The 13,714-nt window shown below is 45.4% G+C and overlaps 1 protein-coding gene across 25 annotated transcripts in view; it reads right to left on the bottom strand.

The window, feature by feature from the left end:
- Positions 1-11,702, bottom strand: part of NCAM1 (neural cell adhesion molecule 1) — a 314,647-nt gene extending 302,945 nt beyond the window's left edge. For 8 of the 25 annotated variants that reach the window (XM_023238920.2, XM_045038057.1, XM_023238921.2 and 5 more), the window contains exon 1: positions 11,379-11,701. In XM_023238920.2, the coding sequence (XP_023094688.1) occupies positions 11,379-11,430 (52 nt within the window). In that variant the 5' untranslated portion in view covers positions 11,431-11,701. 25 annotated transcript variants of the gene reach the window in all.
- Between the last annotated feature and the right edge of the window lie 2,012 nt (positions 11,703-13,714).

The raw sequence follows: 13,714 nt of genomic DNA, 5'->3' as shown, positions 1-13,714 counted from the left end.
TCTGTGCCAGACAGTTGCATAAATTACCTCATTTCATCCTCACAATAACCCTATTAGGCGGGTATTATTATTCCTGTTTCACAGAGAAATAAACTGAGCATTGGAGAGATAAAATAACTGGCTCAAGGTCACAGGAAGCAGAAGACCCAGGGTGCAAAATGCCAAGTTTGATGTCAAAGGCCCCTGAGGCTCCCCCTACAGTATGCACCACTCTAGAACACTACAAGGAGATACTAAATTAAGAAAGGAAGATAATGTGTAATTATAACTCAGATCAAAGAGCTTGTGCTGGATTTGCATCTCCTCGTGCTCCTGACAGCAGATCTTTAAGCTTCCATGTTGCACCCTGAATCCAATTCTCATACAGCAACTGCAGCTTAACTAGCAACTGGCAGCATCTCACACAGATGAAATGGACACTCGGAGACGCAGTATGAATAAAAGAACATCAGGAGTCAGTCATGCCCATGTCCCCTCTTGCCAATCTCACAAAAACAATGCAGCCAATTTGTGACAAACTGAACAAACTTCAAAGGGTTTTGCTATCAACAAACCTTTTTTAAAGGTATAGAATAAAGGTACAGATATCATGGGCAATGGTGCGAGAAAATAAAATGGTGTCTAAAAATTATCACCTACCATGATAAATGAAACCAATGGGGAGAAAACCCTCTAACATTATCCTCTTCTTCTCAGGTGACCCCATCCCGTTGTCCTGTGAAAGGTTTGTTCATGACCTGGCTCTTTTCCCTCGTGCCCAGATGGCCCCCCAGTCTGAAGCCTTTCCCCACCCCAACACCCCATTCTTCCTTCTTTGTGGTCAAATACCCTGGCTATCCACTCCTCCTCTGTCTTTGGCTCTGAGAATGTGAATTTCACTACCCAACTAAACTTGTCTAAGATCCCCACTCTCCTCTGATTCAAACCCCCAGTTTTCCACTTGTGCCTCATCTTTCTTACACACATATCCACTTTTAACGACTACCGCCCACTTTTTAATACAGTATTTATTTTACAATCTGAATACAAAACAATGTATGCTCATTAGAGAAAACTCAGATGGTATAAAAAAAGGTGTCTTCTTACAGTCTTAGTGAATGACAGACATTTTTTTTAAAAACAAAGTGAGTATTATATACACCATTTGTTTCCAACTTTTGTCCACTTTATTCTTCTCTACCAGGTGTTCACACCACTAGGCTCTGGTCCCCACCCCCTTTTTTTCAGTATCACTTTCCAAATTATGGACAAGATGCCATTCTAAATGCTACATAAAAACTACAACATAAATATTTCCGGGTGTAATGAAGATTGCACAATACACTGATTGTAATCTATGATGTCTTCTCTCCACTGGAAAGGAATACAAATATAGACTACGATGATCCCTCAGTCTTCTTGGTACCCCGCTCCCAGCTGGGCTCCTGCATCTTCCTCCCAAACATGCAACACATCACCTACCTCATCTATGCTTCCTAGATGTAAAGCAAAATCCTGACTACAAAGCCTCCAGCTGTCACTATACTGCGAAGAATTCTCCAACCGCTCTAGTGCCCAGGTAATTTTTCCTCTGCCTCTGAAATCTTAGCCACATATCTGGCTTTAGATGCTACCTGGTACTCCCAGTTGCCTTTTCATTTTCCACTAGATAGTAGGCTAACAAAATATTGTACTGTTGAGTTTTGGAGCTCTGTTGTACACCTGTAGCTAAAAGACTGCATAGATGCCCAGCAAGTATTTCTGCTGTCACTGCTGCTCCCTATGCCCCTAAACCATTAGGTCTCTGCCCTACACCTTCTCTGCCCCACAGAATGGCTTAGCCTCTGTCTAATCCTATATTCCTCTATCTATGACATTATTTTTATCTGAGCCATAATTAGATATGTTTTCCATCACAACTGGGTCAAGAAAAGTTTCACAAAATACTTACCCTTGCTACAAAGATACATACTCTCTTTCCCATTCCATTCCATTCCATTCCATTCCATTCCATTCCCTCCCATTCCATTCCCTCTTTCCTCTATTTTTCCCTTCCTTCCATCCTTCCTTTCCTGCTTTTTCAATGCTGGTGGAAGTCTATTTGAATAGATTTTACCACTCACAGTTGAAAATACTGACCTAGAAGTTAAGATACCAGGACGCCCAATTTTTTTTCTAAAATCTAATCTATGTAGAACTGAGGTCTATCTTTCATTCAAGGTAACGCCTTTTCTCAATTTCCCCATCATGCTGACAGCTCCATGATTTTATTCCCTTGGGTTTGCAACTTAAAAAGTTTTCTCTCCCCCAGTCACCTACCATTTTGGATCTATCATCTACCCCAGATGAGTCATTTGTCATCTCTAACCTCTCAGCTGTGTGCCTTTTTTATCCTTATCCAAAACCACTACAAGTGTACTTCCTAAGATTATCTGTTTTACAAACTATATCACGGTTGGATTCCTTTAACAAGCCCCTCTGGAACATAAAAATTTGATTTTTATAAAATTTTATAAAACTTGATTTTTGTGTAGCAAAAATCTTTTTCCTAACACTATTTGGTCCAGCTACAGAAACTAACACTCCCTCCAAGTACTGCAGTGATCCCTACCAGTTTCCTCCTATTTCTCCGTTAATTCAAAGCTAGCATCAAACACAGAGCCTAGCACAGCAGATGTTCAAGTGTTATCATGGAATAGAACCTTAAATATTTTAGAAAATGATTTCTCCAACATCCCTCTCCTTTGTCTAGTGTTTAAGATTTTAATAAGACCTGGCCCAATCTCCAGTCTGCTTTCAATGATCTTGAAGACCAATTCTCTAGCTAGACACATGCTGTCCTACAGAGAAATGGGTCCTCTCTCTCCTTATCTGTCCTTATGCCCGTGAGGGTCCACATCAAATACCAGCTTGTCCAACACCTTCTTCTGGACATTAAAACGAACCGAGATGATGAGATGATTTTTGTCCTTCTTAACAATTCTCACAATTAGTATTTTCCTCCTTCTTTTTGGCAATGATTCATACAGTAACGTTCATGATTTCCTAACTGTCTGAACTAAGCGTTTCCTCCCCAACCATCTGAAAGCTTCTGTAGGACTGGTATGGTATTATTGTTTTCCCCCTCAGCCTCCAGGACAGAACTTTGCACATCATATTCACAGTACACAAACTTCCTAAACATTTCAAAGAAAACCTCCGTTCAAGATGAACTTTTGAAAAGCACATATTGAGTGCCTAACTTGTTTTACATATGAGATTTTATTTAAGCTCACCAAAACCCACAACGGAGGTGTCATGATCCCCATTCTACAGACAGAGGGAGGCAGGCCCAGAAGTGCAGCAAGGTACAGAATGTCACTTACAATGAGGGCACTCAAACTAGACTTGTCAGACCCAAAGCTCTTGGTTTGCCCCTCCCCCCAGTCACCACTCCCTCACTTCTGGCAGACGCCACGCAAATTCACATCCTGATGCTGTGTGTATTCAGATGGTCCTCACTTCAGAACATGAGAAGATGGAGTCAACTATGCACGTATGGTCCCAGGTTCACCCCTGTAAACTACTTAAGATTTTCACGGCCTCAGCTTCTATTTCAAGACCTGACACAATCTGGCCTCACAGAGCTTTTCTCCCCCCTACTATCAGGCCACTTCTCCCCAAGCCCCCCCATGCTGTTCCCTCAGCATCACCCTATGCATTCATCTCTCCACCACCTGAATCACTTCTGCTTCCTGCTCCAGGGAGTGGAGGCCCAGGCCCAGCTTAAGGGGGTCTGAAGCAGAGTTAATGGCTTTCTTCCCTGGGCTCCAGCGGTATCTAATTCATGTCTCTACTTATAAGGATGGTATGTCTGTCTCCCACACTACATGGTGAACTCCAGAGGCAGAAGCATAGCTTCCTCGACCTTATAATCTGAAACCCAAAACAATCTGGAAGCAACTTGGCCTTGTCAAGATTTCAGGAAAGTTTGCTGAATTAAATGGAATTTACGAATGTGTGTTGTGATTCACTGTTTGTTGAATTAAGTAGTCAATCAACCAGGTCTCAAATGAGAATACCATCTGTTCTTATTTCACAGAGTTTTGTAAATGTCACCTCTTCACCCCACCCCAACCACACAAAGGTGGGATCCCTGTAATAATCTTTTAGAGTATCCTGTTCCCGTCCTTATTTTTTTTTATCAGAATATGGGATTATAAATATTACATGTATGTTACTGGTTTAATGTCTGTATTCCTCCACACTTAGACTGGAAGTTCCATGAAGACAGAGACAATGTATGTTTACCACTGCATTCCCAGAACACCGCACTCAATAAATATTTAGTGAACAAATGATATGAAGACTGGATGATAGAATGCAGAGCAAAAGTCTGGGACTGTACGATGATGATTAAGACATAATTACGGGGATTATCGATGCAGTTCCTCTCCTTGTAGATAGCTAACACAAAATCTGAGTTTCTTTTCCAACACAGCATATGTCTTTAGTTGGCAAAAATACTTCCTGCCCTGCCAGTAGGGCATTTATGTCTGACTCATTTGCATAATAATAGCAATTACTTTATTTTATTCCAGATAGTAATTTACAAAAATATAAGCAGGGAGAAATATTAAATCAACTCAAGTCTCACTTAAGATTTTCTGTAAAATAAAGAGGTCAAATGGCTTCTTCTTTCTAAAAACAATTTTGATTTTGATGTATGATTCTGATCTTCAAAGCACTACACAAACAACCTTTAGGAGACACGTGCTTGACAAACTGGAACAGTCAACCTATTTCGAAGCAAGTGGACTCAAGCAGACCGAAACACAGTTGCTGGCACTAGGGCAGATGTCTGCAGGGCCCCCACATTACATGGGCTCCTTCCAAGGCTGTGTGGCACGGGGACCTGCCGACATGTTTTTGTTTAATTTTTTTTTTTAATGTTTATTTTTGAGAGAGAGAGAGAGAGAGAGAGACCGGGCATGAATGGGGGAGGGTCAAAAGAGAGGGAGACACAGAATCTGAAGCAGGCTCTAGGCTCTGAGCTGTCAGCACAGAGTCCGATGCAGGGCTTGAACTCACAGGCCGTGAGATCATGACCTGAGCTGAAGTCGGATGCTCAACCGACTGAGCCACCCAGGCGCCCCAAAGGCAACATGTTCTCATGGTCACTTATCTCCTAAATTTTGTGGAAGAGTTTTTTATTTTCCTTAAACGGGCCCTTCAAAATTGCACATCCTTCAGGCCCCATGAAACCCACATCAACCTTTGTGCTGATGGCTTTCAGCCTTATAAGGAGAATCACTTTTCTCTCTAACATATTCACAAGCAACATGACAGTGCAGGCATATTCAAGATTTTTTAAAGTCAAGCTCTAGTCACTGAAGAAGTCATGTTCTCATAATATCCTTCTTTGGGTCATGGAAAGAGCACTATGTCTGAATATTATGTTTTTCTAGATCCATATACACCTCTCTTTCTCATCGATAAACACGGCTCACACGCACTGAAGTCCTGTGATCTCTAATATATTCACCACTCTAACATGGGGGCACTGCTAATTTTGCCATTTTGCAGAAGAGAAAGCTGAAACTTAGGGAAGCTATAGGGCTTGCCCCAAATCGGACGGCAAATAAGGGATATGTACAGCTGGGCTTTCAACCTAGGGTTGTGGGCCGCTCTCTCTTAAACTCTATGTGATCCTACCCTCTAGGTTTCTTGCCAGCAGAAAGTATTCCATCTCAGTCCTTTGTAATTCCCCACAGAGCTGGAACTCAATTAATATATGTGATCAACGGTTGGAGGGAATACCTAATGTAACACAATCTCAAGTGCTGTGACATTACTATAGATATTCCTAAAGGATGAGGTAATCAGATACCAAGGCCTGTCACATGTTATCTCAAGGATGACACCGACAGAAAACAGGCCAGTGTTGGCAGCTACCAATCAGAAAGTCCTGGGTGAGAATACAGAATGGAATAGAAAGAAGCCTTTCAAGTCCTATCAGTGATGTGGTCTTTGAATTCAAAGGAAAACATATTTACATATATCTGGCAGAAAAAGAATGCACAATAGGTACATTAAAACCTTTTCTCCACCCCCCCCAAAAAAAACCACATATACACAAAACAGAGCAAAGGGCTTATCTTTTCAGTGTAGTCGCGTTTTGGTCTCCAACTGCTCGGAAGCTAAATTAATAGTGCAGGAAGGTAGACGTGTATCATCCTAGCTGAAAACAGTTAAATCAGTGGCTGCGTGTAGACAAGGCCTAAAAGCGCCTTAACTGTAATGTATGGAAACTGCCAGAAAGGCTGCCATTTGGCACGCAGACCAACATCAAAAGGCAATGACCCTAATGAGCATCTTCAGCAGACAGACAGCATTTCAAAAGTACGAAATGAAAGGGCATAATGACACCACTAGCAACGCCAAATAATTTACATCCCTTTACATCAGTGAATGGTTTTAAGGGTTGGCACCAAGAGTTAATACTGATAACAAAAAGGGCTAAACGTGACATGACTGTGACCTTCAGACGGACTTCTGGATGTTGTTGCCCTACTGTAGTAAGCACATCGACCTGTATTATCAATGACTGTTTCACTAGGGTTGTTTCCTCGTAGGAAAAAACTCTGGGCCTCGTAGACACCTAATTCGTAGAATTCAGAGGGGTCCCTGGGCATCCCCCTCTTCCTAAGAGGGCATCTCTTACACTATTGCTCAGAGACCTTTCTCAAGACATGTATGAAACTCTCTTCTGAATTTTACTCATTTCTCCTCTTTTTAACTCAAGGAACCCTAACCTTAGTCTTTTTTATTTCAAAACTCAAGTACTCATTATTACTACATAGCCAGTTGATTCATGGTTCCAATCTTGTCTGATTTGTAACCCATTTTTAAGTACTAGTAAAATGCTATTTGTAATTTGCTGCCCTTTCTTTTAAAGATCCAGATGTTTCTTAGCTTATAGATTTGTCAGAACACTACACTGAGGAGTTATCAGTTATGGAAGTGACATTAAAATATTTATCCTGACACCATGAAATATCTGTGGGCTCTAAGACTCAATACTTAAACAGTACCAGAGAGCCTTTTCTGCATGCCTTTGTCTCCTCTCAGGCTGCCTGTTCCCAGAAGACTGGCAGTGGCAGGTGGGACCCCATCTCTCTCCACCCTGCCGACTGCTTCTGCTCTCCATCACCACAAACCCAAGATTGGCAGGGAAAGTCCATACTGTTCTCTAGCAACAGGTAGTCAATCACTCATTTCGCACAAAGACAGGAAGGACTGTCTGTAAAATATCTTTGGAGGTCTGCCAGTAGCATTGAAGTCACTTTCTGTCTGGAGGGCAGCCACGGTGCTTTAACACTGAAGACGTAAATATGGGGAATTCATCAAACTCCTATTAAGTAGAGGCTTTGTCACCTTAAAAAATTAAGTGGTTGGGTCAGAAATTCCCAAGTCCATATTTCATATTTCAAGCAGTGTAAAGTTTATAAGATGCCGTCTATAATTTAAGAAACCAAGTTCCATAGCAAACAAAAACATCTGTCATGTGTAAAGATTAGGTTTTGAATGAGAAAATGGTGCTATTTATTTTGAGAGGCAATTAAGACCTTGTTCCCTGTGACAGAAAAATATAGATACAGATTACTTACATTAAACTACATATTACCTATCTGAGGAACTCGATTAATGATGAATAGACTCCAAAGAGAAGCACTAAGCAAAACTCTTAGAATTACAGGTTTTCATGTGACTAACTGCTCCCTCTGATCCGTCGCCTTGAGTAAGCACCCACGGCCCTTGCTAAGACCACACCCATACCATAATTTTTGGGTTGGGGGGGGGGGGGTTGCAAACAATTACTGCCTTAATTCTTGTACTATCAAGCTCAAGAAACAGTTCACCAGTTAGGTCAACAAATCCTTAGTTTAAACAATTAGCAAAGAGACTCGGATAAACCTCCTTTATTGAACAAGATTATGCTCTGCTATTTTCTGCTATTCCAGTATTACTTCTAAAAAAGTAGATCCTGAGGAAACATACCTGGGCAAAAAAAGTCAACAAATTCAATCTGTTGAGGGAAGAAGGGGGAAGCTTCTTGAAAAAGTGACTTTAAAAAAATGTAAATTTTTGGACTAACGAAAGCAACATGATTGGTAGATCTTTAGAACCTTCACAGCAGGAATAGTAACTCAAAAACTATTAAATAAAGGACAGGCCACACTTCCACACTGTCTGCGTTATATTCTTTTTGTGTCTACCTGTGTTAAATTTTAAACAAATTCTGAGTTATTTCCAGTATTTTAATCTATGCTAATATTTGTCGAAAGAAAAATTAACTTTCTGGTTTTGGGATAGAGTCGTGCAACTTCTTCCACATTCTTCAGTGCAACTATATTATATTCAGTTGCATTTTGTTCAGAAACACACCTTTCTGACCTTCAAATAAAAATCAACAAAAATAATATAGCTCGGCATAATTGTACTCACAGCAAACCTGACTGAAACACACCTTGATGATTCATTTAGTGAGGGACGTTGTATGTACTCATATACCTACTAGCTGGCTTCTGTGAGGTAGCAAAGGTGTCCTTTGTTCTTAATCAGTGCTACCTTGTTAGAAAACCAGTCAGTCCTATTCATTCCTCTACTCTAGCAAGTAAAATTGGAAGAGGACTGTAAAATTGCCAGATAAACACGACTTAACCATTCCAAATCATTCCATTTTTCCACAAAACATCCAGAACTGCTGTTAGAATAAACTCAGATTTGCTGTGTGATTCCACAACCTTTCACCTTATTCGGAAAGAGCAAAAGATACCAAAATGAGACAGGCTGCAGGACTGATTTCCTTTGGTGTTAAGGGTAGCATACGTTGTATTTAAATTTTCATACGCACTGTATAGAGCGCAGAGACTTAACTACCACTGTCCCTGAAAATACATTTGAGGAAAAAATAATAATTATGTTACTATTATAATAATTATTACTACGTATACACATTTACATATATGTGCGTACGTATATATAATACTGTTTTTATTTTCACCCTGACCCTTTGATTTGAAGGCTTCGATTTTTTTAAACTGTGGAATTATCAATATTTTAATGGAAAATGATTTCTCTTTGGAAAACCGTTCAACTTCTTTCTTTTGTTAGGCAAGCTTGTGTGCGTTTAGTGTTCTGCCTTGTCCCCATCCTCACAGTCCTAGGGCTGTGGCCGCTTTCCCTCCAGGGAACACTGATCAGAATGCCACCCTTGCCTGGTCAGCCACCGCATCCCAATCCGGGACTCCTTTGACGGGTACTAGCCTGCGCCTGCCCGCACATCCCAACACGGAAGGTTACACCCTTCACGGTGGTGGAAAGGTTGGCCAGCGATCCCTCCCAAAGGCCCCCCAAAGAGCAGGTCTCCATGGCCACGCCCCCACCTCGAGGGGAGGAGGGCACGCGCGGAGACCAGCCGGCACCACAGAAAAGGGCAAGCCCGGTGCGGCCCCCGGCCAGGTGGCGGAGGGACCAGCGACCTGCCGCGCGGGGCTGCCCGGTGGCTGAGGATCCCCTCAACCCCCCTCGGCCCCACCCCCAGCCTCGCCCCCGGCCCGCAGCAGGCCGGTCGGCGCACGCGCGAGTCGATGCTCCCAGCCACTGCGCCCTCCTAGGCTACAAGCTCGGTCCGGGAAGACACGGGCAGAGTGTGCACGCTGGGGGGCGGAAGGGACGCCCCGGGGCTGCGTGACAGAAGCTCGAGTGGGCGAGCATGGGCGGGCCGGACCTCCTGGGGGCACCTGGGCTCCATCTTCTTCCCTCCGGGCTGCGGGGCGGGGTTTCTCCTGGCGGGGGGCGAGCAAGACCGTTAGGCTGGAACACCGGGAGACGGTCCTGGCAGCTCTGGGCCGCCACCCGCGCCGCAATAAAAGCCTCTTACGGCTTCCCGCCCAGCCAGCCTCGCTCTGATTGGTCGCCATGGGAAAGGGACCCGAGTTGGCTGGAGGCGGTGGCCGGGGCTACTCCCGTGCCGCCCGGGGAGGGCCCGCCCCGAGCGCTCCCCCACCCGGGGTCCGCCGTCCAGGGTAGCAGAGGCGGCACCTGGCAGCGGCCGCCGGGACTCACCGTCCCCTCTGCTCTGCTCTCCCCGGGCGCTTCCCGGCACACGCCCCCCTCCCGGAATGTGCGCCCACCCCACCCAGCTCTCTGAGGCCCCTGATCCATTTCTTCCTCCTTCCAGACCATCCATGCCAGAGCGCAAATCCCTGGGTGGGGTGGGGTGTGGAGAGCAGCTGGAGGGGACGTTGGGCGAGCACAGAAGAATCTCCCAGGGAGGCCGGGGTGGAAATACCCTAAATGAAATGAACATCCCACCCGCCCGGCCACCGAGGTTTTCTGGGCGGCGGCGCAGCCCCCGCCACCCGCGCGGCAGCATCCCTCGACTATCTCCTCCTCAGCTCCCTATTGTTCACACTTTGCTAGATTCAGGAACCTCGCCCAAAGAAAGGAGGCTAGGCGAGGTGCTGCGGGTGGCTACCTGCCATTCTTCTCGCGCACCGTGCAACACGGGGCTCGCGATGAGTGTGAAGGCACACGCGCGCGCACACACACGCGCACACACACACCAGGCAGCCCGATCACGCCCTCCTCGCCCTCCGCCCCTCCGCACTTCCTCCTGTCAAAACGCGGCGCTCGGCCCTCCCATCCCTCCGTGCTCCCGGCCGAGAGCAGGCTTTGCAAGTAACCAGCGATTTGGCAAATGAAAAACTAACGTCATATCGACGGGGGTGCAAGGACGGCCACACAGCCCTGAGATTCTGCCCATTTTCGCCTCATTTTGCAAACCGTTATTCAGCCCGGGCAGGAGGGGGGGGGGCTGGGCGCGACGCCGGCGAGCCCCACTTTATTAGACCCAGGGAAATAACGATGGGGCAGCCGCCCCGGCCTTATTGTTCACTCTTCCCGGGACCGGGGCTCACGAGCCCCTGCCCCGCGGAACCTGAGCCCGCGCAGCAGCACCTCCGAGCCGCGGCAACCCCGCCCCGCCACCCGCTTTGGGAAGGAGCGCTGCCCAGCACCGGTGCGGCCACAGCGTCCCCGGGAGCGTCCCCGTCCCCGGGAGCAGGCGGCTCGGCTCCCGCGTTGCGGGCACACAAAGTGGGAAGGGCGGGCGCGCCGGAGGCGCGTCCGGTGCTCGCGGCGCTAGTAGGCAGCCCCGGTCCGGCGCAGCCCCGGAGAGTGCAGGGCTCGGCGGGGCAGCAAGGGCTACGCGCTCCTTCCTCGGCTCAACGACAATGACCACCCTTAGCATTCCACGTAAAGCCACCCCAAATACCAGTGTCCTCGTGGGAGGAGGAGGGGGGAGGGGGCGATCAGTACATCAGACTGAGAATAATCATAATTTCAAAATGTACCTGCAGTTCCCAGGAAAAACAAAGTCCAGATGAGATCCTTAGTTTGCAGCATTGTAATCTGCTGGCTGGGAGGGACGTTCTTGCCGCGGTAAATTCTGTGCCCCCCCCTTGCAGAGAGTGTGGACGGCGGCAGAGCCACAGACCTAGGGGCAGACAATTGCCAGGCTGAGTATGATTATTTTTGCAGAATTGTTTCCTGCCAGCGGCTTGCCGAGCTGCGTTCACGCGCTGATCGGAGAATGAGTGACAGTCCCAGCCTCAGCACACTCGCAACTCGGAGATCCTTGCGCTGGCCCGGGTTCGCTTTGATGGAACTGGGGATGGGAGCGGGGGGCGGGGGGGCGGGGGTGAGAACCTCACTGTGTCCTTCCACCACGCCGGCCACAAATAGTGCCGAACATCAAGGAGGTAAGAGAGACAGGGGAGGCAGATGCGGCCGCCTGCAAAACGCGGCCTGGAGCTGCTGGAGGAGTCGGGCTCTTTCTCACGCAGTCTTCAGGCAGAGCTGGGATTTCTTCTCTTCACACTTCTCCCCCACGCCTCCACGGTCCCTCCTGCCACCCAGCCTTCCTTAGTTGGGAAGGTGGATATTTTAATAACCAGTAAATAATAAATACACAATCTTAGGTTTGGTTAGGTTTTCAAAGTCGTCTCTCCATTTAGATCCTAAGATCCTTGAAACACAGGATAGCTTAGGACTTTTTTTTTTTTTTTAAGTGCAGGAAATTAGAAATTTGGAGAGGGATGGAGATAGACTGCTAGTGCAGGGCTTTGCTTTGGGTTTGTTTGTTTGTTTGTTTGTTTGTTTTAAACTGGCTATGAAGTTTACTCTCCCACAGAGTGGCAACAGATCTCAGGGGAAGGAGGTGGGAAGCTACTTAAGTTCGAAGAAAACGCAGATGTTTGGAAGGAATTTCCAGAAATAACCGAAGGAAATGTTTTCTTGTTTATGAATGCTGAAATCTGTGGTCTCTTTAGGAAGATCACTGAGCCTTTTACATAGATTTTATGGTACAGGCGAGATACTGGATATTAATTTTTTCTTATAATGGCACAGAACCTCAATTCTTAAAGCTATTCACGTAGGATTTCACTGAGGTACGCACAGAGGGTTTCAGTTAATCTTACAATTGTATTTTATATAGAAGAGGGTGGGGGAGCAGGGGGGAAATAAACATGTCTCAGCGCCTGAGCAAGGCTTGAGTGTTTAAGAAACAAAATTTGAGGAAGAATCAGGAGCACAAATTGTTCTAGATGCTGGACTAGCTTATTAGCCCAGCACAGTGACCCTCCCAGAGGAAGGCTGCCACATTCAAAGCACCAATGCATCAATATTACCAAGTACTCCCTTTTTCTTTAAAGGTCAGGCTCTCCACAGTTGTACCGCTCTTTAAAATCCCATCCTCCACTAGCCAAACAGCCAATCTCCATTACCAGAGAGGCTGGTATCTCCTTCCTGTCTCCTCCCACGTGTTAGACCACGAGAGCCACACCAGCACGCTATGACTTCTGGGACCCCTAAAAAAGCGTTCCTTTCCCAAATCCATCTTTCCAACGTTATTGCTTAAATACTTATCTCATGCCAATTATAAGTAATTCAAAAATACAGAAAAGTAGAGAGGAGGAGCTAGAAATACCCCCCAAATCCCAGATTCCAGATACCCACAGATTTTGCCCTTGTATACGCATATGATTTTTAGAAGTGACATAGTATAGTAGCAACTGGAATCTTGTTTATTTTCCCTAACATTTCATTATAAGCATTTTCCCAGGCCATTAAAAAGGTGTTCTAAATATTTTTATCGCTATGCAATATTTCTATATACCAATGGTTCTTCAATGGTCTCCCCCTTGTTGGATATTTATATGGTTGCCAAAGTTTGATCATATAAATAATGCTTTTTGAACATCTTTCAATAAATACTTATTGAACAACCACTGCTTTTAGCCCTGTGCTGGATATAGTGGACCATATAGGTTTTTCTAATGGTGGCTATATTTAAGCATATTTAGCTTCAGATATAAGCTTCCATTAACATGTAAAATTACTACTGCTAACATATAACATTAAGTCCCACGTATCAGACTCTTTTCCTAAAAAGAGATTTGATAGCAAAGAAAGAGAAAATAAGCCTGAAGGGTAAAAGGGGAAAAGGGAAGGTTGGAATACCCAAAATAAAATTTTCCTATTTCTAATTTTACCAAGAGTGGGAGACACACCCTTCTCTCAAAACCTCCCTCCTTATAGCCCGTGTCACTAGAATTAAAAGATTTCTATTTTTTTCTCCCCAAATGTCCCTATTTTTAGCTTTCTAACGTAGGCAGGTGTAGAAATC

The sequence above is a fragment of the Felis catus genome, chromosome D1 (assembly GCF_018350175.1).
Source record: "Felis catus isolate Fca126 chromosome D1, F.catus_Fca126_mat1.0, whole genome shotgun sequence".
NCBI lineage: Eukaryota > Metazoa > Chordata > Mammalia > Carnivora > Felidae > Felis > Felis catus.
The sequence above is the reverse complement of the archived record's forward strand: the minus strand, read 5'-3'. Positions and strand labels throughout refer to the sequence as shown.